Source organism: Motacilla alba, chromosome 1 (assembly GCF_015832195.1).
Source record: "Motacilla alba alba isolate MOTALB_02 chromosome 1, Motacilla_alba_V1.0_pri, whole genome shotgun sequence".
Classification (NCBI taxonomy): domain Eukaryota; kingdom Metazoa; phylum Chordata; class Aves; order Passeriformes; family Motacillidae; genus Motacilla; species Motacilla alba.
The window spans coordinates 1,158,890-1,186,870 of NC_052016.1; the positions used below are offsets into that span (position 1 = coordinate 1,158,890).

The following is a 27,981-nucleotide window of genomic DNA, read 5'->3' on the forward strand; positions in this document are numbered from 1 at the left end:
GGGGGCTGTGCCGGGGCAGTGCATCAGCAGCGGTGCGGGTGTTCAGAGGGCTGGTTTGGAGAACAGCTCCTGAGGCAGCAGAGCCTGAGCCGCCCCTGCCCGCAGCTGTGTGCCAGGCTGGGGACAGCAGCGCCAAGGTCACCGCGCCGGGGCTGCGAGCAGCAGCCGAGGGGCAACGCGGGGCACGAACGGGGCTTGGGGTGCGAGGGGAGCGCCGGGTGGGAGCGGGACACGCACACACACACACACACACACACACACACACACACACACACACACACACAAAGAGCAGATTTTGGTGGGGCGGGGGTGGCCGGGGGACAGCGCTCGGTGCGGTGGTCCCGCTCCGCAGGGCGGCTGGGCAGGGGCTGTGCCCGGAGTGGGGCAGGAGCTGTGTCCAGGCAGGGATTGTGTCCGGAGAAGGGCAGGGGCTGTGTCCAGGCAGGGATTGTGTCCGGAGAGGGGCAGGGGCTGTGCCCGGAGAGGGGCAGGGGCTGTGCCCAGGCAGGGATTGTGTCCGGAGAAGGGCAGGGGCTGTGCCCAGGCAGGGATTGTGTCCGGAGAGGGGCAGGGGCTGTGTCCGGAGAGGGGCAGGAGCTGTGCCGGGGCAGGGATTGTGTCCGGAGTGGGGCAGGGGCTGTGCCCAGGCAGGGACAGTGCCCGGAGAGGGGCAGAGGCTGTGCCTGGAGCGGCGGGACGGGGCAGGGACAGTGCCCGGAGCGGGGCAGGGGCTGTGCCCGGGCAGGAGCGGTGGGACGGGGCAGGAGTTGTGTCCGGAGAGGGGCAGGGGCCGTGCCCGGGCAGGGCAGGGGCTGTGCCCGGAGCGGTGGGACGGGAGCAGGGGCCGTGCCCGGAGCGAGGTAGGAGCTGTGGAACGGACAGGAGCAGTGCCCGGAGCGGGGCAGGGGGTGTGCTTGGAGCGGTGGGACGGGCAGGAGCTGTGTCTGGAGCGGGGCAGGGGCTGTGCCCGGAGCAGGACAGGGGCTGTGCCCGGGCAGGGGCTGTGCCGAAGCAGGACAGGGGCTGTGCCCGGGCAGGAGCTGTGTCTGGAGCGGGTCAGGGGCTGTGCCGAAGCAGGACAGGGGCTGTGCCCGGGCAGGGGCTGTGCCGAAGCAGGACAGGGGCTGTGCCCGGGCAGGAGCTGTGTCTGGAGCGGGGCAGGGGCTGTGCCCGGAGCAGGACAGGGGCTGTGCCCGGGCAGGGGCCGTGTCCGGAGCGGGGCAGGAGGGGAGGAGCGCGGCCCCGCCGCCCCGTTCCCCGCGCAGGCACCGCCCCGTTCCCCGCCGTGCCCGGCGCTGCCCCGCGGCCGCTGCGCTGCTCCGGCTCGTCCCGCGCGTCGCGGCGCTCCCGGCATGGCGGAGAGCCCGGGGCGGCCCCCGGAGAGCAGCGATGTCCCGCGGGACGGAGGCGAGGACGAGGCGGCGGCCGGGGCTCGGGCCGGGCTGTGCCCCGAGGGGGCGGCCGAGCCCCCGGACGGGCCCGCGGAGCGGCCGCGGCTGAGCGCCGGGGACGGCGGCTCCCCCGAGAGCCCGGGGACACCGAGCGGGGACAGCCCGGGGCACGAGGGGCAGCCGGGGGTGACGGACGGGCCCGAGGGCTCCGCGGCGGACAGGGCAGAGCCCGAGGGAGAGGCGGTGGCGGCGGCGGGGACGGAGCCTGGAGGGGCAGCCCCGGCGGGGATGGAGCCCGGGGACGCGGCTGAGAGCCCGGCGGGGACGGCGCGGGAAGAGGCAGCCCCGGCAGCCACAGAGCCCCGGGACGGCGCCGCGGCCCCGGCGGGGACGGAGCCCGAGGGCGCTGGGGTCGCTCCGACGGGGACGGAGCCCGAGAAAGCGACAGCGGCGGGGACGGAGCCTGAGGGACAGGCGGTGGCACCGGCGGGGACGGAGCCCCGGGTGAGAGAGGCGGTGAGGGAGGAAGGCTCGGCCGAGAGAGAGCCCCAGGAGGCGGCCACCACTGTGCCGGCAGAACCAGAGCCTGAGGAGGCTGCGGCGACAGCCCCGGCGGGGACAGAGCCCGGGGAAGCAGAGGCGACAATTCCGGAGGGGACAGAGCCCGGGGAAGCAGAGGCGACAATCCCGGAGGGGACAGAGCCCGGGGAAGCAGAGGCGACAATCCCGGAGGGGACAGAGCCCAGGGAAGCAGAGGCGACAATCCCGGAGGGGACAGAGCCCGGGGAAGCACAGGCGACAGCCCCGGCGGGGACAGAGCCCGGGGAAGCAGAGGGGACAATCCCGGAGGGGACAGTGCCCAGGGAAGCAGAGGGGACAATCCCGGTGGGGACAGAGCCCGGGGAAGCAGAGGGGACAATCCCGGTGGGGACAGAGCCCGGGGAAGCAGAGGGGACAATCCCGGTGGGGACAGAGCCCGGGGAAGCAGAGGGGACAATCCCGGAGGGGACAGAGCCCGGGGAAGCAGAGGGGACAGCGCCATCGAGGACAGAGCCCGGAGAGGCGCCAGGACAGGCGGGCTCAGAGGGAGCAGAGCCCGAGGAAGCTCTGAAGGAGGCAGCCCCGGCAGGGACAGTCCCCGAAGATGCGGTGCAAGAGGCAGCCCCGGCGGGGACAGAGCCCGAGGAGGCCGCAGTGACAGCTCCAGCGGGGACAATCCCCGAGGAGGGGTTGGGGACAGTCCCCGGGGATGAAGCGCGGGAGGAAGCTCCAGCGGGGACAGTCCCCGAGGATGCGGTGCAGGAGGCAGCCCGGGGTGATGTGGCGGTCCCTGAGGGTGAGGCGCAGGAGGCAGCCCCGGCTGCGACAGTCCCTGAGGAGGCGTTGGGGACAGACCCCGAGGATGCTGCGCAGGAGGCGGCCCCGGCTGGAGTGACAGCTGTGGAGGATGAGAGGCAGGAGGCGGCCCCAGCTGATGTGGTGGTCCCCGAAGAGGCGCTGGGGACAGTCCCTAAGGATGAGCTGCAGGAAGCAGTTCCGGCTGGGACAGTTCCCGAGGAGGGGGCGGCCCCGTTGGGGACAGTCCCTAAAGGTGAGGTGCAGGAGGCAACTCAGGCAGGGACAATCCCTGAGAAGGTGCCGGGGACAGTCCCCGAGGATGCGGGGCAGGAGAGAGCTCCAGCAGGGACAGTCCCTAAGGATGCGGTGCAGGAGGAGGCCCCGGCAGGGACAGTCACCGAGGAGGGCTTGGGGACAATTCCCAAGGATGCGGTGCAGGAGGCAGCCCCGGTTGATGTGACAGTCCCCGAGGATGCGGTGCAGGAGGCGGTCCCGGTTTCTGGGACAGTCGCCGAGGAGGTGTTGGGGACAATCCCCAAGGATGCGGTGCGAGAGAGAGCTCCAGTAGGGACAGTCCCTGAGGAGGCGCTGGGGACAATTCCCAAGGATGCGGTGCAGGAGGCAGCCCCGGGTGATGTGACAGTTCCCAAGGATGAGGTGCAGGAGGCAGCACCGGGTGATGTGGCAGTCCCCGAGGATGCTGTCGCGGGTGATGTGGCAGTCCCCGAGGATGCTGTCGCGGGTGATGGGACAGTCCCCGAGGATGCTGTCCAGGTTGATGTGGCAGTCCCCGAGGATGCTGTCGCGGGTGATGTGACAGTCCCCGAGGATGCTGTCGCGGGTGATGTGGCAGTCCCCGAGGATGCTGTCCAGGTTGATGGGGCAGTCCCCGAGGATGCTGTCACGGCGGGGGGCAGCGCGGAGCCTGCCGAGGGCCGCGGGGCAGCGCAGGTGGCCGTGCCCGCCCAGGGGCCCCCGGCTGGCGGTGCCCGGTCCCCGGGCGGCCCCGGTGGCCAGGCGGAGGCGGAGCGGGGACCGCCAGCCCCGGCGGGGACAGGAGCCCCGGGGCCCGAGAGCGGCTGGGACCGGAGCCTGAACGGGGAGCGGGAGCGGGCGCAGCACCGGGAGGACGGGACGGGCGCCCCGGAGGAGGAGGAGGAGGAGGAGGAGGAAGATGAGAAGCAGGACCACGACATCTCCCTCTTCGTCAAGGTAGGGGCGAGGGGCTGCCGGGGAATGCCCGCAGGGAATGTCCCCTTCCTGATAATGCTCAGAGAAGCATCAGCCTCGGGAAGAAACCCCTGGAAGAGCAAAACCCCAGAATTCCCTGGAGGCTTTCCCTGGGTGCTCCCTGATTTCCTTTAGCCCATGGAGCAGGAGCGTTTATTTCCTTCAGGTAACAATTCCCATTGTCCCAGGTGTTCCAAAGGATCCCTGTGGGGAGGAATTGGAGCGTGGCAGGCGAAGGGCCGGCCTGGCTGAGGTGATCTGGTTACACAAACCTGCTCTGCCTCCTCATTCCTTCAGGAATCGCTGGCATGAGGAGCTCCCTCTCTCATTTGGAGTTTTCAGATCTCCAAACTGCAGGGAGAGGGGTTCCCGTCATAGGGGCTGAGGGGGAGGAACCCGGGAAATGTCATTTCAAATGCAACGCTGGGATTTTCTAGCACCTTTATGGGCGACCTTTAGAGAACTGTCCCAAATTTTGGCAAGGCTGAATTCACAGCCAGCAACGAGCGTTCCTTGGGAATTGTCCAGTTCGTGTTTGTTTGAAGGGAAGGTTTGGGTTACAGGGAAATAGGGGAAAAGAAAAAGGAGGGGAAAACTAAAACTAATTTCTGATATTTTATTGAGCAGAGCTTTAGATCTTTCTGTCCTGTGCCACCAAAATCCCTGGGATTTGGCACGGGAAGAGCAGCCATCCACAGAGCCCTTATCAGATGGGGATTTTTGGTGTGTAGGGAGCATCTGGAGGTCATTTCTTCCCTCTTCTCTGACCCCTCTGGACTAAAATGTGGAGCGGGGTGGGATAAGTGTAAAGCTAAGGAAACAAACCTGGGGAAGCAGAAGGCATTTGGGACCTTCTCCTCCACAAACCATCCCATCCTGTACCTCCTGAGCCGGCTGAGGCTGCTCCTGCCAGCCAGAATTCACCTTAAAATGAAAATTAAAATTACTAAAATTAAAATTAAATTTAAAACGCGGTGCCTTCCACCCTATGGGAGGAAAACATGGCCCAAATGAGAGAGCAGCCTAGAGAATAAAAGCATTTTGTCGTGCCTCTGTGGTCCCCAAATACTGGGATTAAACTTGGGCTTTGAAAATCTTTGTGAATTCATTGAGGCAGAAGGAGAAGGGAGGGGCATTTTTGTGATGGGCTTAATATTGGTAATTTAAGAATGCCTGGAAAACAATCCAGCTGCTTTCCTACTTGTGTATTACAAAGCTTGAGTATTTTTCCTCACCTGGAGCTGGATTTTGGTAGTTGGGCTTGGATTAGCTTTTAGTCAGAGGCTGGCATGAGTTTCTCCAGGAAAAGGGAAAAAAAAAAATCCAGGTGGAGAGTTCAGTGTCTCCCCAGGCACCAAAATGGCCACGCTGTGTTTTGGCAGCATAATACAAACACAGAGAAATGTAAAAATAAATTCCCAAACGGGAGAAAATGCACAAGAAAACAGCACAGGAACAGAGCTGGAATAATCCTGGCAGTTCCCCTGCTAGGGAAGATTATCCCAACACTAAAATGCTCTGGCAGTGATAAGGTTCTGAGAATCACCAGCCCCTGGAATAACAGAACACCAGAATTCCCTGGAGGCCTTCACTGGCTGCTCCCTGATTTCCATTAGCCCGTGGAACGATATCATTTATTTCCTTTAGATAGCAATTCCCATTATCCCAGGCCTCTCAAAGGCACATGTTCCCAAAGGTCACCCAGAAATCCTTTCCTTGGGAATTCAGTGTCCCTGGTACCTTGTGCTCTCTGCTCTTCAAGGGCTTTTTTTTTTTTTCCCTGTAGCAAAAGCTCTTTATGGATCAGAAAACTTCTGTAAATGTCAGAATTTATTTTTTTTTTTACCATTTAAATACGCTTGAACTCTCACTCAAATTCCCTCCGTCGATTTTCCAAGCAACAGAACATCTATTTGAGACTTAAGAGCTGATTTCTAAATTGAAATTGCTATCCAATTATTTATAGATGGGAAACTCAACAGAATCACAGCTGCAGATTTCAGAATTCCAGAGATTCCCAAGGATTTCTCTGTACCACAAACACTCGGCCAAACAATCCAGCTGGAGCACAAGGCCTTGCTCATCCCCCTCAGTTTCAGGGTTAAATGGATTTTAGTCAAAGCTGGCCGTGAGCACGAGGCAATAGATTTTATCCAAGGAAAAGCAGGGGGATTTATCCACTTTGGTGACATTCTTGGTCTCAGAATCATTTCCCTCCATTCAGAGGATGGTTTCATTCCCATCAGGGACAGAGGTTGCTTGGCTGCAGCAGAATTTCCCTGAGTGACAGAGTTACAGAAAAAGGAAAAAACGAGAAAGGAAAAGCTCTGCTGGGAGCACAGAACCGGAACAACTGCATCCCTGCCTCCAGGGCCAGGGCCCCCAGCTGGAATGGGAATGGGGCTTTCCTACCAAACAAAAATCTTTTCTCTGATGTGATGAACCTGGGCCTTAAATAGAAGTGAGATTGTGAAGCAGCCACTGAATTTGGGGTGCTGTCGGTACGAAACCCCTGGGCAGCAGGAGCCCTTTCAGGGGAGTCTGGGCTGCACCTGGTGCTTGGTGTAAACACTGGAATTGTCACCGCCGAGGAGGTGCTGCTGCTGACAATCTTGCTTTTTCCTCCTCGGTCAGGGTGTAGCTGGCGGGGTGAGTGTGGTGCACAGCCAGTCCCGGCTGTGCTGTGTCCAAACGCAGCTGGGCAGCTCTCTGTGGGCCTTCCTTGGTGCAGCCTCACCACAGGAGCTCAGCGTTTCGGTGATCTCAATAAGGGGAATTAAAGATTTCTGTGTGCAGAAACCTTGTCTGCAGCGGAATTTCCCTGCCCTGCTCCTGAGGTACCCTTGAGTGACTTTGCACTTTCTGTAACTTGTGCAGAGCTAGAGAAAAAATGAAAAACGAGGAAGGAAAAGCTCTGCTGGGAGCACAGAACCGGGACCAACTGCATCCCTGCCTCCAGGGCCAGTGCCCCCAGCTGGAATGGGAATGGGGGCTCTGTTCCCTTTTGTCCCACCAGCTCCACACACTGGCTTCTGCTGCCTTCTCCTCCCTCCCTCTTTTTCTCCTTCCTGAGCTCCTCTCCTTGGACCTCCTGCAGGACTTTCTCTCAGGTGCCACACCACTGCCACTTGAAAACAAAAAAAAAGTTAAATCTTAACTTTAAAAATCCTGCCATTTAAAATCCTGCCATTTAAAATCCTGCCATTTATAAAATCCTGACATTTTTTTTTTTTGTAAGTTGCTTCCCTCCACCGTTCCTCTGGATGTTTTCATTTGCACTGTGAGTGAGACTTGTGCTTTTTTAATTGAGGAGCTCTGAAAGCTCTGGGCTGGGGATAAGGAGGGTAGGGGGCACAGCTGGGGCTCCATGGGCTGGGAGGGCTTTTCCTGTTGCATTTGGGTTTCCCCCAGATGAAGGAAGGAAGGAAGGATGAATCTGACTCCATGTTCTCAGAAGGCTGATTTGTTATTTTATGATGCTATATAATATTAAAGAATACTGTACTAAAATATACTGAAGAATACAGAAAGGATACAGACAGAAGGCTGAAAAGATAATAATGAAAACTCGTGACTCTCTCCAGAGTCCTGACTCAGCTTGACATTGGCCAAAGAGTGAAAAGAACTCACAGCAGAACCCAATGAAACAATTCACATGTTGGATAAACAATCTCCAACCACATTCCAAAGCAGCAAAACACAGGAGAAGCAAATCACATAATTATTGTTTTCCTTTTCTCTGAGGCTTCTCAGCCTCCCAGGCGATTTTTCCAGAAAATGTGAATGCCACATTTTCCATCCCCAGGGGTTTGGGGATTCTGTGAGAGTTCTCCCAGAGGACAGAAAACCCAATGCCGGAGAAAGGCCCTGCCCTGGGGCCGCCCAGCAGGAGCAGCAGAGCCCCGGAGCTGGGTGATTTGGGCCCTCTGGCTGCACAAAAAAGCACCAAAGCAGCATTTTTCCAAAGCCGGAGCAGGAAGCTGGCTCCCTTCCCGTGGGTATTTGCCCTCGCACAGCTCCCCTGGAATGTTTTTTTTCAGCTGGATGTGGCAATTCCAGGTTCCCTAAAGCAGCTTAGAGGAGCTGGCATTACAGATTCCTTTCATAACTCCCGGGGTTGTTGCTGGGTGTGCTGGGGGCTCCGTGAGCAGCAGCTTTTCTGGGGGTGGGACTGAGATGGGCTTCAAGGTCCCTCCCAGCCCAAACCTTTCTGTGGTTCTGGGATTCCTGGAATGGCTGAGGGGGCTGGGAAGGGGCTCAGCCTGGAGAAAAGGAGGCTCAGGGGGAGCCTTCTACAACTCCTGACAGGAGGGGCAGTGAGGTGGGGTCGGGCTCTGCTGCTGAGAGAGGAAATGGCCCCAAATGGCACCAGGGGAGGCTCCCATTGGAGATTAGAACAGAACTTTTCCCTCTGGAAACGGCCAGGCCTTGGGCTGAGCTGCCCAGGGAGGTTTGGAGTCCCTGGAATTGTCCCAGAGCAGTCTGGAGGTGGCCTTGGGGACAGGGTTTGGGGTGATGCTGGGATGGCACTGGATGGTCCTGAAGGGCTCTTCCCTCTTGGTAATTCTGGGATTTAGACAACTGACAGACCAACATCCTTTTCCAGACTGGCACAAACCAACAGAAATCAGTGATCAGAAATAGGAAGTTGCATTTAAGCTATTTTTGTGTGATTTAGTGAGAACCACTGATTGCTTTGGGTTGGAAAGGGCCTCAAAGCCCACCCAGCCATGGCAGGGACACCTTCCACTATTCCAGATTGTTCCAAGCCCTGTCCAACCCGGCCCTGGACACTTCCAGGGGTAAGGGAACCACAACCCCCTTGGGTAGATATTTCCTGGAGTCATCCTTTGCCCGTGCTTTGGAAATGTTAAATCATCTCTGTGTGCCCCCAGGACTGCTCAGGCCCCTGCTCATCCCAGGGCCCATCTCTGTGGTTTGAAGGTTGCTTTTAGGCAAAAAAAAAAAAAAAAAAAGAAAAAAGATTGAAGGAAAGTCAAGGCCTTCAAACTTCCTGGCCCTATTCCTATTATTACTTCCTGCCAGCTGACTGCTGCAGTAAAGCCCCTCACCATGTGTTCTGCTTTAAGCACAAGCTTAAATCACGTGCTGTGTAAGCCCTTCATTAGCCAGGGAGCCCTTCCTGATCCCGGCCCAGGGCACAGCCTGGATTTTGAGCTGGCAGGAACCGGCGGAGTCTCCTGACGGGATCAGCCAGCTGCCCAAATTCCCCCCTCCGTGGGGCCTCTGCTCCTGAGTTTGGGCTTTGCACAAGCTGCTCTGGCCGGGAGCAGCCCCAGGGTGCAAATTCTCCTTGGTGCCCTCTGCCCTCAGCCCCTGCTTGGCCGAAATTCCACTTCAGCCCCTGAATCCTCTGGGAGAGGCTCAGCCTGGCTCCCTGGGGATGTTCCTCTGGAGGTGGGACATGGTGGGACTGGGTGAGCTGGAAGGGCTCTTCCAAAAGTGTCACCATTCTGGGATGAGGGGATCATCCTGCAGCTCTGCCAGGGAGATCTCGCTTTGCAAAATATTCAATTTTTTTGAGGCTTGACTGATGTTTTCTCTAGAGGAATGACAAACCAGTCTAGAGAACACCTGGCATTCACAAATGTAAAATATCAGAGTGTGGAGAGGGATTCTTCTGGAAAGGCATTTGGCCAATTGCTTGGAAAATACAACTGTGCTAAAATCAAATTATTAAAAACACCAGGGGAAGCTTTGGAAATTGCTTTCTTTAAATCAAAATGTGTGGTAGGAGGCGGCCCTGCCCGTGGCAGGGGGTTGGAATGAGATGACCTTTAAGGTCCTTCCAACCCAAACCATTCTCCGATTCCATCAGTGCAGGTTTTGTGGAGATGCCAGTGTGAGGCCTCTCTTCCAGTGTTGCGTGGACCACGCAAATCCATCTTTCTGACTCTTTGTTGGTTTAGATTCTGTCGAGCAGGAGTGATAATGGAAGTTCTCAGTAAGCCCAGGACTTTTCAGGATGTTTATTCCTGGTGATGCCACCTGGAATTGCAGTTTTTAACCAGACTGTGGGAAACAGATTTATATAAAATTTTAAAATTTTTCTGACCCCATCTCTGGGTCAGAAAAAAAAAAAAATATAATCCAACAAATGACCCCTCCTCTTCAGAGCTGGGAAAGGGAATCAGGCAGAGAAAGGAAAAATTAGAATTTATGGAAGGGAAAGTGAAGTGTGGAGACTTCCACCTGTGCCATCAGTGAGTTTATTCCCTGTTTTTTCCCTGGGAAGGTCCTACAGCTTTTTTTTTTCCCCTGCCCCAGGCAATGGGCACGGCCCCGAGGCTGCCAGAGCTCCAGGAGCCTTTGGCCAGCGCTGCCAGGGGTGCCCAGGCTGGGGTTTTTGGGGGTCTGGGCAGGGCAGGGCTGGGATTGATGATCCCGTGGGTGCCTCCAGCTCAGGACATTCCCTGATTATTTAAAAATGAATTGCTTGTCCCCCTGGGTCTGCCCAAGTGAACGCCCTGGCAAGGTGACCCAAATCTCCTTGCTGAGATGATAAAAGGTCGCCCTGTGACAAAGCCCTGTGTGCATTTCCATCTGCAATCTGATTATTTCCTGATAAAAACTCAGCTCGAGCGCCTCTGTTCCAGTGGCTCTCAAGGACAGCCCTGTCCCAGCACTGGCAGTTTTGATTCCTTCCTAAAAACGCAGAGTTCCCCCAGGAGAGCAGCTCCCACAGCCTGGCACGGTGGCACAGGCACAGAGGTGGCATTTCCCTTTTTGCCCCGCTTCTCTCCCTGTGCCGGCATTCCAGCACACGGAAGAATGCTGCAAATATTCAGAAGTGGAGCTGCCGGACCCAAAAAGCAGAACGGGAGCAGGGGAAGCGAAGCCTTCCCCGAGTTAATACAAACGGGGCAGTTACAAGCGAGTTAAACATTGACCCAGATCTCAGAAAAATCCCCATTGTGTCCTGGTGAATCATTGACGTTTCCCTGCCGGCTGTTGTGGAAATGATTTTTAAACTCTCCTGCATTTTGTAAATACAGAAAAAATCAGGTTTTTTTCATAATGGGGCAGGTGAAACTCAAACCAGGCTCCAAAGATACCCAAAAATTCTTCAACATTTTGAAACCTGTGGTTAAAAAAAACCCCACCAAGCTCTCAGCAGAACCTCAGCTCCCTCTGCCAGGAGCTCCAGGGGATTCCCCAGGAGCTGGGATCACTCCTGTGTCGAGGAGGATCAGCCTTGGATCCCGTGGGGTTTGCATTTCATTCCTGCAGGCTCTCATTAAAACCTCTCTTTTAACCAGCAGAGCTGTAAATTATATATCATTTATACTTTATATAGGTACTATTTCTGTGTGTTCACTCTCCTCATTTCCCACAGAGGGCTGGGAAGAGCAGGATGGAAAACAGGAATTGGAACTTGCACTGGGAATGGAAATTCAATTTTATTCAATTTTTATATTAAATTGTTCCTGGAGGTGTGAGGGTTTATTTCATTCTTTCTATGTGGAGCAAAACATCACATTTTATTATATTTTTATTCTTTCTGTGTGGACCAAACCATCACATTTTATTCCATTTCTATTCTAATTTCTTTTCTAAAACATCCCACTTTATTTCTACTCTACTTTATTCTAAAAAATCCCACTTTATTCTATTTCAATTCTTTCTATTTTATTCTTTTTATGTGGACCAAAAGTCCCATTTTATTCCATTAGTATTCTTTCTATATTACTCTTTCTACGTGGACCAAAACATCACATTTTATTCCATTTCTATTCTATTTTATTCTAAAAATTCCCATTTTATTCCATTTTTATCCTTTTCTATTTTATTCTTTCTACGTGAACCAAAATAGCACATTTTATTCTATTTCTATTCTATTTTATTGTAAAACATCCCATTTTATTCTATTTTTATCCTTTTCTATTTTATTCTTCCTATGTGAACCAAACCATCACATTTTGTTCCGTTTCTATTCTAATTTATTCAAAACCATCCCATTTTATTCCGTTTCTATTCTAATTTATTCAAAACCATCCCATTTTATTCCGTTTCTATTCTAATTTATTCAAAACCATCCCAGTTTATTCTGTTTTTATTCTTTCTATTTTATTCTTTCTATGTGAATCAAAATATCACATTTTATTCTATAACATCCAATTTTATTCTATTTTTATCCTTTTTTATTTTATTTTTCTATGGGAACCAAACCATCCCATTTATTCCGTTTCTATTCTAATTTATTCTAAAACATCCCATTTTATTCTATTTCCATTCTTTCTATTTCCTTCTTTCTACGAGGACCAAAAGATCACAAATTATTTGAGGTGCAAAGAACTCCCCACTCTTTGAATATTTCACTTTCACCTCTCGATTTCAATCAGGAATATCACTGGCAAAACATCATTTTCCAGCTGCACAAACGAGCTTCTTTATATTTAGAATTTCTTAGGATTTTTAAAATATTACTATTCTTTAATTCTTTAGTGTTTCTGATTTATTTGCTTCTTGGTTCCCAGCACAAATCACAAATCTATGTATTTTATACATAGAATTTATATGTATATATTTGTTTGTATATTTTGAAAACCATTTAAGTGTATTAATTTATATTACATATAATTTATTAACAATTTATTAGTAATAAATTAATAAGTTATTGTTTATTTTATTTTAATAATTTGTCAGAATGCATCTACTATTTATATGTATTAATGAATTATATTACACATCATTTATAATTTCAATTTTTACTGAATTTATTACATATAATTAATTACACAAATTACATATAATTTGTACACACATAAAATTGATACGCATATACATTTATAATTTATAATTTATATATTTATATATTGTATATAATATCTATAATTTATAATTTATTAATTTATAATTTATAATTAATTTATATGACACATATTATTTATATGTATTAATTAATTATATTACACATCATTTATAATTTCAGTTTTTACTGAATTTATTACATATAATTAATAACATATAATTTATACCCATATTAAACTGATATGCATATCAATTTAGAACTATAATTTATTGTGATATTTACATATATAATTATATATAATTTATAGTTTATATAAATACTATGTATATGTATTTATTATATTACATAGCATTTATAATTTCAGTTTTTATTGAATTTATTACATATAGTTAATTACATATAAATTATACACATATAATGTTGATATGCATATCAATTTAGAGATATAATTTATAGTTATAATACATATATATTATATATAATGTATAGTTTATATAAATACTATTTATATGTATTTATTATATTACATTGAATTTATTACATGTAATTTATACCCATCTAAAATGACTGAATTCATTATGTATAATTAATTACATATCTTTTATACCCATATAAAATTGATATGCATACGAATTTCTAAATATAATTTATAGGTTTATATACATATATTATTACAATTATATATAATTTATAGTTTACATACATACTATTTATATGTATTATTATATTACATAGAATTTATAATTTCAGTTTTTACTGAATTTATTATGTATAATCAATTACATATAATTTATACACATATAAAATGACTGAATTTATTACATATAATTAATTGCATGTAATTTATACCCATACAGAATGACTGAATTTATTACATATAGAATTACATATCATTTATACCCATATAAAATTACTAAATTTATTACATGGAATTAATTACATGTAATTTATACCCATACAGAATGACTGAATTTATTACATACAGAATTACATATCATTTATACCCATATAAAATTACTAAATTTATTACATGGAATTAATTACATATAATTTATACACATATAAAGTTGATATGCATATCAATTTAGAGTTATAATTTATAGTTATATATACATATATATCATATATAATTTATGGATTATACAAATACTATTTATATGTATTTATTATATTACATATAATTTGTAATTTCAATTTTTCTGAATTTATTACGTATAATCAATTACATATCATTTATACCCATATAAAATTACTAAATTTATTACATGGAATTAATCACATATAATTTATACACATATAAAGTTGATATGCGTATCAATTTCTAAATATAATTTATAGCTATATATACATATCTATAATTACATACAATTTATAGTTTATATAAATACTATGTATATGTATTTATTGTGTTACATTGAATTTCTAATTTCAGTTTTTACTGAATTTATTATGTATAATCAATTACATATAATTTATACACATATAAAGCTGATATGCATATCAATTTAGAGATATAAATTATAGTTATATATACATATATGTAATTATATATAATTTATGGTTTATACACATACTATTTATATATATTTAATATATTACATAGAATTTATAATTTCAGTTTTTACTGAATTTATTACGTATAATTAATTACATGTAATTTATACCCATATAAAATTACTGAATTTATTATGTATAATTAATCACATAGAATTTATACAGATATAAAATTGATATGCATATCAATTTCTAAATAGAATTTATAGCTTTAAATACATATCTATAATTACATACAATTTATAGTTTATATAAATGCTATTTCTATGTATTTATTGTGTTACAGAGAATTTATAATTGCAGTTTTTACTGAATTCGTTACATGTAATTTATACCCATGTAAAATGACTGAATTCATTACGTATAATTAATTACACATTTATTCCACTCTGCAAAGGCTGGAAAATAATCCTGAAAATGGAAATTAGACAGGGTAGGGATTAAAGGGAGCGATCCGAGCAGGCTGTGGACGCTCCCAGGGATGGGGCAGCCTCCCGCCCTTGCAGGGAGGAATTTCCTCCTGAAGGACAAGAGTTGATGGATGAATTATTGTTCACCACCTGCAGAAAAAGCAAACTAATGCTGGTGACTCCAATCGCTGCAAAAAAAAAAAAAAAAAAAATCACAGAATTTGTGTGTACAAAATCACAGAATTTGTTTCTTTTGCTCTTTTGTAAAGAGAGCCTGCACACGTAAATTTAATCTTTAATTTCTTAATTGTAAATAAGGACAATATTAAACCACAGCCTCCAAAAATGCAATACAAGAATTTATGGATGAATTATTGCAAGATGGCAATTGCTCCTGTAGGAGGATGCCCCCAAACTGGGCGAAATTAATTCAAATTCTGCTGAAGTGCAGCTCAAGTTTTTCAGATTTTCAGTGCACAATTTCATTTCCCATTTGTTTTGCCATTTAATTTTCCCAAGCTCTGCTAAATCCTGTAGCTGCTGCAGTGGCTATTAGTGCAGGTCTGGTGCAGGGAGACACACTTGAGAAAATAAACCCGAAATTTGCATTTTGCCTTTGTGATTTCATTGGATTTTAGGGATTTTTTAAAAAAACAAACCCATGGAGAGGCATGGCTGTGGCTGGAAATTCCTGTGACACCACGAGGGGCTGGCCCAGGGCAACAGCAGCGCTGTGAAATCACAGAATTTGTTTCTTTTGCTCATTTGTAAGGAGTGCCTGCACACGTGAATTTAATCTTTAATTTCTTAATTGTAAGTAAGGTGAATATTAAACCACAGCTCCAAAAATGCAATACAAGACATCTCACATTTTAATTTCCACCTGCACTCCCCTGGTTTTTGCTCACTTTACAGAATTCTCATTTAATAGTTCATTTATTGATCTCCTTTATCAGAACTGGATGGGTGTAGGAATACTGGGCAGGTTTTAATATCAAAATCAAATTTAAATGGGCATTTGATCTAAACAGCAGGACTGACTTTGGGCTTTTTGTTTCTCATTATTTATAAAGCAAAAGGTAAAAAGTTGAGTGCCACAGAGCTGCTCCTCAATGAAGGAGAATAAAAATATCTCAACAGAAATAATATGTTGAAAATAATATGTTAAAAATATCCCATAACAAAAATAATATCCCATAAATAAATAATAAATATCCCATAGCATAAATAACTTAAAGAATAAGTATCCCTGTCTGTGCAGGGTATAGTGAATTCATCTTTGTGCAGGTGTAAAGTGAATTCATTTCTGTGCAGGGGTAAAGTTAATTCCTTTCTTCACCTTCAATGTAAAGTTATTTCCTGTCTGTGCAGCTGTACAATTAATTAATTTCTGTGCAGGTTTAAAGTGAATTCATTTTTTGTGCAGGTGTACAGTTAATTCCTATCTGTGCAGGTGTAAAGTTAATTCCTTTCTCAACCTTCAGTGTAAATTCCTTTATTCACCTTCATTGTAAAGTTAATTCATTTCTGTGCAGGGTACAGTGAATTCCTGTCAGTGCAGGGTACAGTGAATCCATTTTTGTGCAGGTGTAAAGTTAATTCCTGTCTTTACAGGTGTACAGTGAATTCCTGTCAGTGCAGGTGTACAGTGAATTCATTTTTGTGCAGGTGTAAAGTTAATTCCTGTCTTTACAGGTGTACAGTGAATTCCTGTCTGTGCAGGTGTACAGTGAATTCATTTTTGTGCAGGGTACAGTGAATTCCTGTCTGTGCAGGGTACAGTGAATTCATTTTTGTGCAGGTGTAAAGTTAATTCCTGTCTTCATCTTCAGTGTAAAGTTAATTCCTTTTATCACCTTCAGTGTACAGTGAATTCCTGTCTGTGCAGGTGTACAGTGAATTCATTTTTGGGCAGGGGTACAGTGAATTCATTTCCTGTGCAGGTGTAAAGTTAATTCCTTTCTTCACCTTCAATGTAAAGTGAATTCCTGTCTGTGCAGGGTACAGCTAATTCCTGTCTGTGCAGGTGTACAGTTAATTCATTTTTGTGCAGGTGTAAAGTTAATTCCTGTCTGTGCAGGGGTACAGTGAATTCCTTTCTTCACCTTAAGTGTAAATTGCTTTCTTCACCTTCAATGTAAAGTGAATTCCTTTCTGTGCAGGTGCACAGTTAATTCCTTCCATCACCTCCAGTGTAAAGTTAATTCCTTCCATCAGCTTCAGTGTACAATGAATTCCTGTCTGTGCAGGTGTAAAGTTAATTCCTTTCTTCAGGTTCAGTTTAAACTTAATTCCTTTTATCACCTCCAGTGTAAACTTAATTCCTTTTATCACCTTCAGTGTAAAGTTAATTCCCTTCTGTGCAGGTGTAAAGTTAAATTTAATTCCTTTCTTTACCTTCAGTGTAAAGTTAATTCCTTTCTTCAGGTTCAAAGTTAATTCCTTTTTTTACCTTCAGTGTAAAGTTAATTCCCTCCATCAGCTTCAGTGTAAAGTTAATTCCTTTCTTCACCTTCAATGTAAAGTGAATTCCTGTCTGTGCAGCTGTAAATTTAATTCCCTTTTGTGCAGGTGTAAAGTGAATTCCTTTCTTCACCTCCAGTGTACAGTGAATTCCTTTCTGTGCAGGTGTAAACTTAATTCCTTTCTTCAGGTTCAGTTTAAAGTTAATTCCTTTCTTCACCTTCAGTGTAAAGTTAATTCCTGTCAGTGTAGGTGTACAGTTAATTCCTTCCTTCACCTCCAGTGTACAGTGAGTTCCTGTCTGTGCAGGTGTAAAGTGAATTCTGAGTTTCCCCCCTGTGCTATCACACACTTCTATCCAAACTGCACACCTTTAATCTCAGTTTTATTATTGGATTTTGGAAGCTCCTCCAGGGCCTCAGGTCACTGCAGTGTTCTCCTGGGGGTCAGTGCCTGGCAGCACAGAAAGTCTGGAATTCTCAGTGTCCAGGGCTCCAACAGGAAGGAGCTGGTGGCATCCAGATGCACCTGCCTGCTCCACACGGGGCCTGTCCCCAACAGTGTCCCCAGGCTGCTGCTCCTGCCCTGGGCACAGCCTGGCACAGGGTGGGGGTGCCCATTCCCAGCACTGAGGGGTCACCACGAGACTCTTCCCCTCCTTTTCCCTTCAGGATGGGTAACCCCTGGCACCAGAGGCAGGATCCGACCAGACGGAGCTGTTGTGCATTAAAATGCACATTTAAGTGCACATTTAAGTGCACATCCTCCACTCTAAGCCCTGCTGGCAGCGTTTCAGGCTCAATTTTCCAAGCTCCGCAGCAGTTTTGTGTCTCCTGGCTGCTGGCAGCTGCTCAGCGCTGCAGAGCACCGCTCTGAGTGGGAGGGAAACCACAATGGCAGCTTTTGAGCTGCTCTCAGCTTTGCCACCTCCAAAACAAGGCTCTCCTGACAGAAACAAGGCTTTTCTAAGCCTCCAGTCCAGCTGGCCCAGCATTTTTGGGAGTTTTCATCCCCCGGCAGTGCTGGAAGCGCTCCTGGTTCTCCCACTGGCTGTGGGGCAGAGAGCACAGGGGTTTCTCCAGGGAGGTTCCTCAGGTTCACGGGGAGAACCAGACAATTTATCCAGGCCCTGCCATGCATCCCTCCAGCTCCTGCCTGCCCCAGGGCAGCCCCTTTCTTCCAGCCATCGAGCTCTTTGTGAAGGTGAGGATGTGCAGTGTGTGTTTGTTTATGGAGCAGTTTTTGATATATTTGGGATGTGTTTGACAGCACTGAGTTCTTTGTGAAGGTGAGCACTGTGCAGTGTGTGTTTATGCAGGAGATTTTGCTGTATTTGAGATTTATTTGATAGCAGTGAGCTGTGTGAAGGTGAGCACTGTGCAGTGTGTGTTTATGAAGCAGTGAGCTCTGTGTGATGTGTGCAGTGTGTGTTTATGAAGCAGTTTTTGATGTATTTGAGGTTTGTTTGACAGCACTGAGCTCTATGTGAAGGTGAGGATGTGCAGTGTGTTTATACAGGAGTTTTTGCTGTATTTGAGATGTGTTTGATAGCACTGAGCTCTGTGAAGGTGAGCACTGTGCAGTGTGTGTTTATGAAGCAGTTTTTGATGTATTTGAGATTTGTTTGACAGCACTGAGCTGTGTGAAGGTGAGCACTGTGCAGTGTGTGTTTATACAGAAGTTTTTGCTGTATTTGAGATGTGTTTGATAGCAGTGAGCGAGAGAAAAAGGACAAACAGAACTGGTTTGATTCTGTGTCTTGTTGGGTTATAAGGGCTGCAAATCCTAATGAATTAACCTATTAACTGTGGGACACTTGGGCTTTAATACTTCTGCCCCCGATTTAATCTCAATTTTAAAACTGTGCTTTAGGAGCATCATGTGAAGGGCTTAAAAATGGGAGCCCTGCTCTCTTGCACCTCTGCAAGAGTTTGCCTCATTTTAACAAAGCCTCCTAACAAATTGCAATATAAATTACCTTCTCCAGGGCTCCCACAGCCCTGTAGGTTGAAACTGTAAATTATTGATTTATTCTGCTTGTTCCCTCCAGTGCTTTAGACATCGTGTCTCTGTTTAGGCTGGTAATATTTCTCTGTTCCTTTCCTGTGGTCATAAACTGATTTAACTCATTTTAACCTCGCAGTGACTCGTGCAGATTTATGAACACATGGACAAATGAGGTGGAGGCTGTTTCCTCTGGAGAGATTGCCGTGATTTATACACAGATGTGTTTATAATTTGTAATTTTCCCAATTGTAGGCCGGCAGTGACGGGGAAAGTATCGGGAACTGCCCGTTCTCTCAGCGCCTCTTTATGATCCTGTGGCTCAAAGGTGTCATTTTTAATGTCACAACCGTGGATCTGAAAAGGTGAGATTGTGACTTTCAATTCTGACATTTTAACTTTGTAGCACAACGGGGGTTTTGAAGGGTGACTCTTCTCTGCCAGGCTGGGAGAGCTGGGTGTGTCCAGCCTGGAGGAGAAGAAACGGTTCTGAGGAGACCTTAAAGCCCCTTCCAGTGCCTCCTAAAAAGAAGGGAGAGGTGGGATTTTTAGGGCAGCCAGGATGAGGGAAGAGACAAGAAATCTTGACTCCATGTTTCAGAAGGCTGGTTCATTATATTGCGATATATATGATATAAAAAAATGTTATATTAAAACAATACTAAAAGAATAGAGAGAAATATACATCAGAAGGTGAGATAAGAATAGAAAGGAATGAATAACAAAGGCTTGTGACTGACCAGAGAGTCTGACCCAGCTGCATCCTTGGTTGGTTATTAAGTAGAAACATCCCACATGGACCAATCAAGGAAGCACCTGCTGCATTCCACGCTAGCAGATAGTAATTTCTTTACATTTTGTTCCTGAGGCCTCTCAGCTTCTCAGGAGAAGAAAATCCTGGCAAAAGGATTTTCATAAAATATGTCTGCGACAGGAGAGGGACTTTTTATGGCTTTTTCTTTCCCAGAAAACCTGCAGACCTGCAGAACCTGGCCCCGGGCACCAACCCCCCGTTCATGACCTTTGACGGGGAGGTGAAGACTGATGTCAACAAGATTGAGGAGTTCTTGGAGGAGAAGCTGGCGCCGCCCCGGTACCGCATCCCCGACCCCTCAGGGCCTGCTCCAGCTCAGGGGGGACTCTGAAACACAGCTGGAGCTGGGGTGTCACTGGGTGTCCCCAGGCTGTCCCCAAGTCACGGCTGTGCTGCTCCCACTGCTGTCCTTCACCCTGAGCTCGCTGCTGGGTCATTCCCCGGGCGTGGAATCCATCCTGTGGAAACCTGACCTGCTCCCTGCTCTGAGCTGGCCTCCTTTGAGGCTCTCCTCTTCACACCACACAAATCATTCCTGGGTGCAGGGAGCTCAGGGTGACCTTGCTGCTCTCTAAAGCCACCTGAAGGACACTGCAGTGAGGTGGGGTCGGGCTCTCCTGCCATGTTCCAAGGGGTGAGAGGAAATGGCCTCAGTTATGCCAAGGGAGGTTCAGATTGGAGGCTGGAAAAATGTGTGCCCTTCAAGAGCGGTCAGGCATTGGAATGACTTGCCCAGGGTGGATCACCATCTCTGGAAGGGTTCCAGTCATCTGGATGTGGCCCCTGGGGACATGGTTTGGGGTGGGGATGGTGGCACTGGGTGGTGCTGAAGGTGTTTTCCCACCTGGTGATTCTGGGACTCTGTGACGCTGTGGGCAGTGAACCCCTCAGTGCTGGGGCTCTCTGAGTGTCCACGGGGGCCCACCAGGCTGCACATGAGGGTCTGACTTTTGGATTTGTCCTCCCCCACCCCAGCAGCTCTTCCCACCTCGCCCCAAACCCCTCTGTCCCCCCATTGTCCCAGCACTGTGTCCCCTACCCCAAAGACCTTTTCTCCTCTGGGATATCAGTCCTCCCCCTACGCTCCCTTCTCAAGCAGCCAAACTTAACTTAAACTCCGGGAAGCAGCTGCTTGCTTCCACTTTTTTTTTCCATTTTTCTCCATCCCTGGCAGCTCCAGCTCCTGGAATGGCTGCTGCCAGCTTGCTGATGGCCCCAGTGGGCTGGGCCAGGAGCCCGAGAGGAGCAGCGGCTCCTGTGAGTGGGGATTTTCCCTCCACTCCTCCTACCTGGCAGCCTCACCTCTGGAGGAGAAAGCCTGGGAGACACCCTGGGGTGTTTGGGCAGTGCTTGCAGCAATAACAATCATTTCCCATTGCCCTCAGGACAAGTTGATTTAGGCAGGGTTTAAAAGAAGTGATTTTTAGTTTAGGGTTTAGTTTAGGTTCCCTTTGAGTCCTGTGTGGCTGTATGCGGTCACCCATGTGTATTGATTAGTGGAGACATAAATAAAGGATAATTGGGTGACTTGTTTTTGTTTCTCTGATTTTCTCAGGTATCCCAAACTCGCACCGAAGCACCCTGAGTCCAACTCCGCAGGAAATGATGTCTTTGCAAAATTCTCCGCATTTATAAAGAACCCGAGAAAAGATGCAAATGAAAGTAGGTGCTGCAGCCCTGTCCTCAGCCCTGGGAAGGAGAAACCAGACCTGTGCAGTTGCAGGACACTGCTGGAGATGTCCCATTTCCAGCTCAGGTCAAACTGATATTCCAGAGTGTGGTGGCTTTAGAAATCTGTGCCCGTTCCCTCCTTTAGTGGAGGATTCCAAGAGCTGGTGAAAGCAGATCTGCTGTCACCATGACAGCACCAATTCCAGCCTCTCCTCGCTCCTTCAGCTCTGGGGTCTGCGAGGCTGCACCTTCCCCACAGCTCTGCCAAAAGCCCAGCCCTCTGGAAGTGAGGGATTCCCTACTTCCATAAATAATGAGGACTCCAGCTGTTGGCACGTCCCTAAAGCAGGACCCTCATGACCACCAGGAATGGCCCTGGGCTGGAGAAAGGCAGGGAAAGATGAAATATTAGGGACAAATCCTTTCCTGTGAGGGTGGTGAGGCCCTGGCACGGGTTGGTGGTGGTCTCCCCAACCCTGGAGGTGTTCCAGGCCAGGCTGGATGGGACTTGGAGCACCCTGGGACAGTGGAAGGTGTCCCTGCCGTGACAGGGGTGGCACTGGATGAGCTTTGAGGTCCCTCCCAACCCAAACCATTCCAGAAGTCTGTCTCTGTCCCTCAGCTCTCAGGCCTGTTCCTTGGGTTGGCTTTGAACACCCCAAAGTTGTCACTCCAGCTGTGCTGCCCTGCCTGGCTTTGAACACCCCAAAGGGACATCCCAGGGACCTGCTGTTGTCACTCCAGCTGTGCTGCCCTGCCTGGCTTTGAACACCCCAAAGGGACATCCCAGGGACCTGCTGTTGTCACTCCAGCTGTGCTGCCCTGCCTGGCTTTGAACACCCCAAAGGGACATCCCAGGGACCTGCTGTTGTCACTGCAGCTGTGCTGCCCTGCCTGGCTTTGAACACCCCAAAGGGACATCCCAGGGACTGCTGTTGTCACTCCAGCTGTGCTGCCCTGCCTGGCTTTGAACACCCCAAAGGGACATCCCAGGGACCTGCTGTTGTCACTGCAGCTGTGCTGCCCTGCCTGGCTTTGAACACCCCAAAGGGACATCCCAGGGACTGCTGTTGTCACTCCAGCTGTGCTGCCCTGCCTTGGGCAGGCACTGGCCCCGTGGCTGCCCGGGCAGGAGTCAGTGTGAAGGCAGGGCCAGGCCACGGTGCCAAACCCCTCCCCACAGAGGGGTTTGAGGAGCCATTCCTGGTAACACAGCCCCAGGATGGCTTTTCCCAGAGCTCCCTTTAGCTCCTTAGAGCCCTTATCCCAGCATTAAGGTTTAAGCCTAGGATCACGGAATTGCAGGAGCTGGCACAGCCAGAGGTCTGGGCTGGTGCCAGGAGACAGGATGCAGGAGTCGCTGGGTGTCACGGGGACCTCGGTACAGCCTTGAATGATCTTTTTATTGTCTTAACCCAGATTTGGAAAAATCTTTGCTTAAAGCCCTGAAGAAGCTGGACAACTATTTAAATAGCCCCTTGCCTGATGAAATCGATGCTTACAGCACGGAGGAGATCACAGCTTCCAGCCGGAAATTCCTGGATGGAGACGAGCTCACTTTAGCAGATTGCAACCTCCTACCAAAGCTCCACATCATCAAGGTTTGCATTTGATTTTTTAGCAAATTTTCTCCTGGAGAGAAGGAAAGCACAGCAGCTCTGCAATTCTTTTCTGGATTGTGGAAAGCCCCCAAAAAAATTCCCTTGATGGGGAGATCCTTAAAATTTTGTGTTAGGATTGAGAGATGGACGGGACTTTTGGTTTTTGGTCTTCAGGTTGTTGTTTATTTTTCTCTTATCAATAGTTTAGTAGGCCTCTGCATATCAGACTTGGCATACAAAGAGAAGGCACCCAAAGTCACAAGACACTCAGGTTCAAGGTCCTTTAAAGCTTTTTTGTTCAATTAACTTTTAGAATGTATTTTATTTCTACCTTTCTACCTGATATAATATTAATATATAATATTAATACCTAATAAGTAATTATTTGTTCACACAACATCTGACTGTGGCTCTTTCTAACCCATCACCCTGTGCCACCCACACTGCAGAAGATGGAGCAGATGAAGAACAAGAAGGAGATCAGGCAATGCCCAAATCCTCCATCTTGTCTCCTACCCACCTCCATACCAAAACCCTAAAACTCTGAGTTTTTCAGCCTGGGATGAACTCCGCTACTGTCTATTTCACACACAGCAGATTCCAATTCATCCCGAAGGCCTGGAAGCTTTCTCCATGGATGAAGGTTGAAAGCAGCGTTCTCCTGGGGCTCAGGACATCTCAGGACAGGCAGAGAAACATTCCCTGTGCCCTGGGTTCCAGCACTAGGTGGCAGAGGGATCCTTTCTCTATTCTGAGGGCACACCCAGGGACACTGAGGCCATTTCCTTCCAGCCAGGGTGATCCTCACTTGGATGGCTGCAGGTCTGGAAGAGTTTCTGTTTGATATCTGTGACTGCAGTGGCTGAGCTTCTCCCAGCCCCAGGGATGAGATGAGTGCTAGAGAGGTGTTCTCATCTGCGTTGCACATGCAAGGTGCACATGACCACAGCCAAGGAAGGTTACCTTGTATTGTCCATCCCCATTTCTGTCTCTGCCACGTTTAATTTCCAATTCTGACGGGGTGGCCTCCACCCAGTGCCTCCCAGGCAAGGCTCCAGCCTCCTCTTGCAGGGCTGTGGAGCATCCACACACACCTGAACAGCTCCAGTGGCCTGGGACTGGTGTTGTCACAGCCCAGAAGGCCGGAGAGGGGTTTTTCACAAGGGCATGGAGTGACAAGACAAGGGGGAATGGCCTTGAGCTGAAGGAGAGGAGGGTTAAATAGGGTATTGGGAAGGAGTTCCTCCCTGGGAGAGTGGGCAGGCCTGGCACAGGGTGCCCAGAGCAGCTGGGGCTGCCCCTGGATCCCTGGCAGTGCCCAAGGCCAGGCTGGACACTGGGGCTGGGAGCACCTGGCACAGTGGAAGGTGTCCCTGCCATGGCAGGGGTGGCCCTGGGTGATCTTTAAGGTTCCTCCAACCCAAACCATTCTGTGATTCTGTGATTCTACTCTGCAAGGCTCTGGAAGAGAAATGCCCACACTGGAATTCCATTGGTTTTCAAACAAGGTCACTTCAGCAAGTTTCCTGTTAGACTCCCACTCTGGCAGAGGAAGAGGGGATCCAATTGTTTTCCAACACCTCCACAAGTGAAAACTTTGCCCAGCCATCTCCTGGCTGATCCTGCTGCAGGCAGCAGCCAGGGATGAGCCCTTTCCCACACGCAGGCACAGCAAACCTTGGGAAGCAGCCAGGGCCAGCACAGGGGAGAATCCCCTTGGGTCAGGGGAATGTCTGGAGAAGGACACAGGAGGAATGTCACACTGACACATCACCCCTGCCTGCAGGCAGGGATCAGGGCTCTGCCAAGAGCTGTCTTCCCTGATCATTTGAAATTAAGGTTTTTCCATATTTTTCCTGCTTCTGTGCAAGTTTTCAAGTGTGGGCCGGTTTATCCCTGTAGGTTTATTCTGTTCATTCTGGCTTAAGTTTGCTGGGCTAACCTGTATCTCTTCCAGTTTGTTCTACTGGTACACATGGCTTTGCATATCTTCAGCAAGATATAGATAAAAATAGAGATATAGGCACAAAACAAATCCTTTACAGGGAGTTCAGCAACTTTCTCCACCCCTTGTCTTCTTTTTATGTCTTTCCCTCTTCTTTGCCCTTGGTCACCAACAACACCAGACTCACACACTGGAAATGAAAAATGGGCATAAAGATTAGGCTTGGGATGTTTGGGGGTTTTTGCGGGTTATATGTGTAACGATGTTTTTCTTCTTTATCCTTTTTTTCTTTTAACGAAAGGTCGTTGCAAAAAAATACCGAAATTTTCACTTCCCACCTGAAATGACAGGGATTTCCAGATACTTGAAAAATGCATATGCAAGAGATGAATTCACAAACACGTGCCCTGCTGACCAGGAGATCGAATATGCTTATTTGGATGTGGCAAAGAGAATGAAGTAACCTGGAGATGCCTCCCTTTATTGCTTCTGTGATGGACAACAGCCAAGCTGGAAAAAAGCAAAAACCAGCAGAGATTCTGCAGTGTGATTTTAAGTTCTGCTATCAGCCAATCCTTTTATATGATTGTATTGCATTATTTACTCCTTAAATTAAGTGTGTGTGCGTGTGTGTGTGTGTGTCCTGCACGCTGGAAAGTCGGTTGTCCATTCCAAGGGAAAGGCATCCATCAATGGTAAAGGTTTGTAGGATTTGGGGGAGCAGCGTAGGTCACACACTTACAGCAGCACCACAGATTAAATCACTGCATTTGGGGAAGAATTAGGCCTGTCTGAACACTTTGAACCTTTTGTTAGTGCTGCCTCTGGTCTCTGTTTCACAGCTCTTGCCAAATTTCACCTTTGACTGGATGGTTTCTGTTTGCTTCACTGACCCTGCAGCCCCTGACTGACCCAGGGCAGAGCCCAACCTGCAGGTGGGAGCACACCCGATGTCCCCCAGGCCTCTCCTCTGGGCTGGAGCCCTGCAGGGCAGCTCCCCCATGAGCAATTCCTTTTCCCATTGCTGGAGTCCCCTTTGGTGTGGAAAACACAGAAAGAAAGGAGAATTCCTGCTTTCCCCTCTCTCAGGGCTGCAGAAGCCCTCCAGTTTCCCTGCTGCTGCTCCCACAGAGAGAACGCTGGCCTAGGGACTCTCTGCTGTTGGATTTTGGGCAAGGGAGGAGGGGGACACTTGGGTGTCCCTGTGGACAGAAGAGATGGCTGAACACCCAGTCCCAAATGCTCATGTGGGTTTTGTCATCCTTCAGTGACTCCTATTTGGTTTTGGAAAGCAGAGAGGAGGAGGAGAGGGCCTCAGAAAGGAACAATCCTTTGTGGATTCTCTGCTTGTATTTTCTATCTCTGTTGAGGTGAGGATTGAAGGCACTTGAGATGGTGTTTCGTGTTTGGACTCAGGTGTTTAATATTTGTTATCGGAGTAACAGCCTCACAACTGTGAGTTCTGCAGCCTTTCATTAGAAGGCACAAAATGGTTAACCATCTCTTGGTACAAGGTCTTTTAAGACTAAACTATCCAATTAAGAAATGACACCTAGATTATTTTCCCTTTTAACGCAATAGCTGATCCCTCAAATCCTGCAATGCGGACTTTTCTGCCCAATTACAAAATACCACCCAAACCCATGGAGACAAAGAAGGTGAAGAAGAACATGCCTCCACGCTAAAACCTCCATCTTGCTTCATAATTATTACTATATTCAAAAACCCAAAATAAGTTTCCCATCATTTGATATTACACACTTCTAACCAACTCCACACCCATAATCCCTGTGCTATTAATCAATTTTGGAAGCCTTTTCCACAGCCTCAGGTTGAATGCAGTGCTCTCTTGTGAGTCTGTGCCTTTCAGCATGGAAAGTTTAAAATTCTCATCATCCAGGATCCCAACAATCCTTCTGTACGCCCTGACAGGAGGGGGCAGCCAGGTGGGGTTTGGGCTCTTCTCCAAGGGAACAGGGACAGGACAAGGGAAAACGGCCTCAAGCTGTGCCAGGAGAGGCTCAGGTTGGACACCAGGAGCAATTTCCTCATGGAAAGGGTGCTCAGGCCTTGGAAAGAGTTGTCCGGGGAGGTCTGGAGTGCCCATCCCTGCAGGTGGTCAAGGAAGGTCTGGAGGTGGCACTGAGTGCCCTGGGCTGGGGACAAGGTGGCCGTGGGGCACAGCTGGCACTGCATGGGCTGGCAGGGCTGTGCCAGCCCCGGGGATTTGGGGATTCTGTGAGAGTTCTCCCAGAAGACAGAAACCCCAATGCCGGAGAAAGGCCCTGCGCTGGGGCAGCACAGGAGCGGCCCCAGGCTGGAGGTGCCCAGAGCGCTGCGGCCGCGGCCGCTCGGCCCCGAGCCCCTGGGGCCGCCCAGCAGCAGCAGCAGAGCCCCGGAGCCGCTGCTCCAGGCCCGGCCGGGGGATTTGGGCTCTTTGGCCGCCCGGCCCCGTGCAGCTGCTGCCGCAGGGATCCGTCCGGAGCAGCGCGGACCTGCTGCCGCCTCAGCCGGGGCTGCAGCGGGGGAACCCCTCCCGCCGGGCCCCGGGCCGCTGAGGCGGGCAGCGCTGCCGAGGAGCGCCCCCAGCCCGGCTGCCGGGCCACGGGCAGCGCCCGGCGGGGCTGTGCTGGCTGCGCTGCGGCGGCTGCACGGCCCTGCTGCAAAGGGCTCTCTCCCAGCACAGCTCTCTCTCAGCCGGCCTCAAGGCGCGCCTTCAGTCGCCTGCAGAGAGCAGCGACAGCCCTGCCCTGCCGGCCCAGCCCGCAACTCTCCCGCTGCGCTGGG

General features: G+C 48.8%; 1 protein-coding gene across 6 annotated transcripts; it reads left to right on the forward strand.

Annotated features, from left to right (window-relative positions):
- The first annotated feature begins 1,224 nt into the window (after positions 1–1,224).
- Positions 1,225–25,767, forward strand: CLIC6 (chloride intracellular channel 6). Of its 6 annotated transcripts, XM_038151113.1 has the most exons (8): positions 1,225–3,405; positions 3,472–3,570; positions 3,637–3,941; positions 19,419–19,528; positions 20,131–20,256; positions 21,533–21,639; positions 23,068–23,249; positions 25,496–25,767. In XM_038151113.1, the coding sequence occupies exons 1-8, from the start codon at positions 1,353–1,355 to the stop codon at positions 25,655–25,657; spliced, it is 3,144 nt and encodes a 1,047-aa protein (XP_038007041.1). In that variant the 5' UTR covers positions 1,225–1,352; the 3' UTR covers positions 25,658–25,767. The 6 variants fall into 6 exon arrangements, with proteins under 6 accessions (XP_038007041.1, XP_038007014.1, XP_038007031.1 ...); XM_038151086.1 differs by having other exon boundaries at positions 1,225–3,570; XM_038151103.1 differs by having other exon boundaries at positions 3,472–3,941.
- The last annotated feature ends 2,214 nt before the right edge of the window (positions 25,768–27,981 follow it).

Coding starts and splice junctions, on each gene's coding strand:
- CLIC6 (XM_038151075.1), top strand. CDS start 1,353: ATGGCGGAGAGCCCGGGGCGGCCCCCGGAGAGCAGCGATGTCCCGCGG. Junction 20,257..21,532: donor GAGAAGCTGGCGCCGCCCCG/GTACCGCATCCC, acceptor TGATTTTCTCAG/GTATCCCAAACTCGCACCGA. Junction 21,640..23,067: donor GAGAAAAGATGCAAATGAAA/GTAGGTGCTGCA, acceptor GTCTTAACCCAG/ATTTGGAAAAATCTTTGCTT.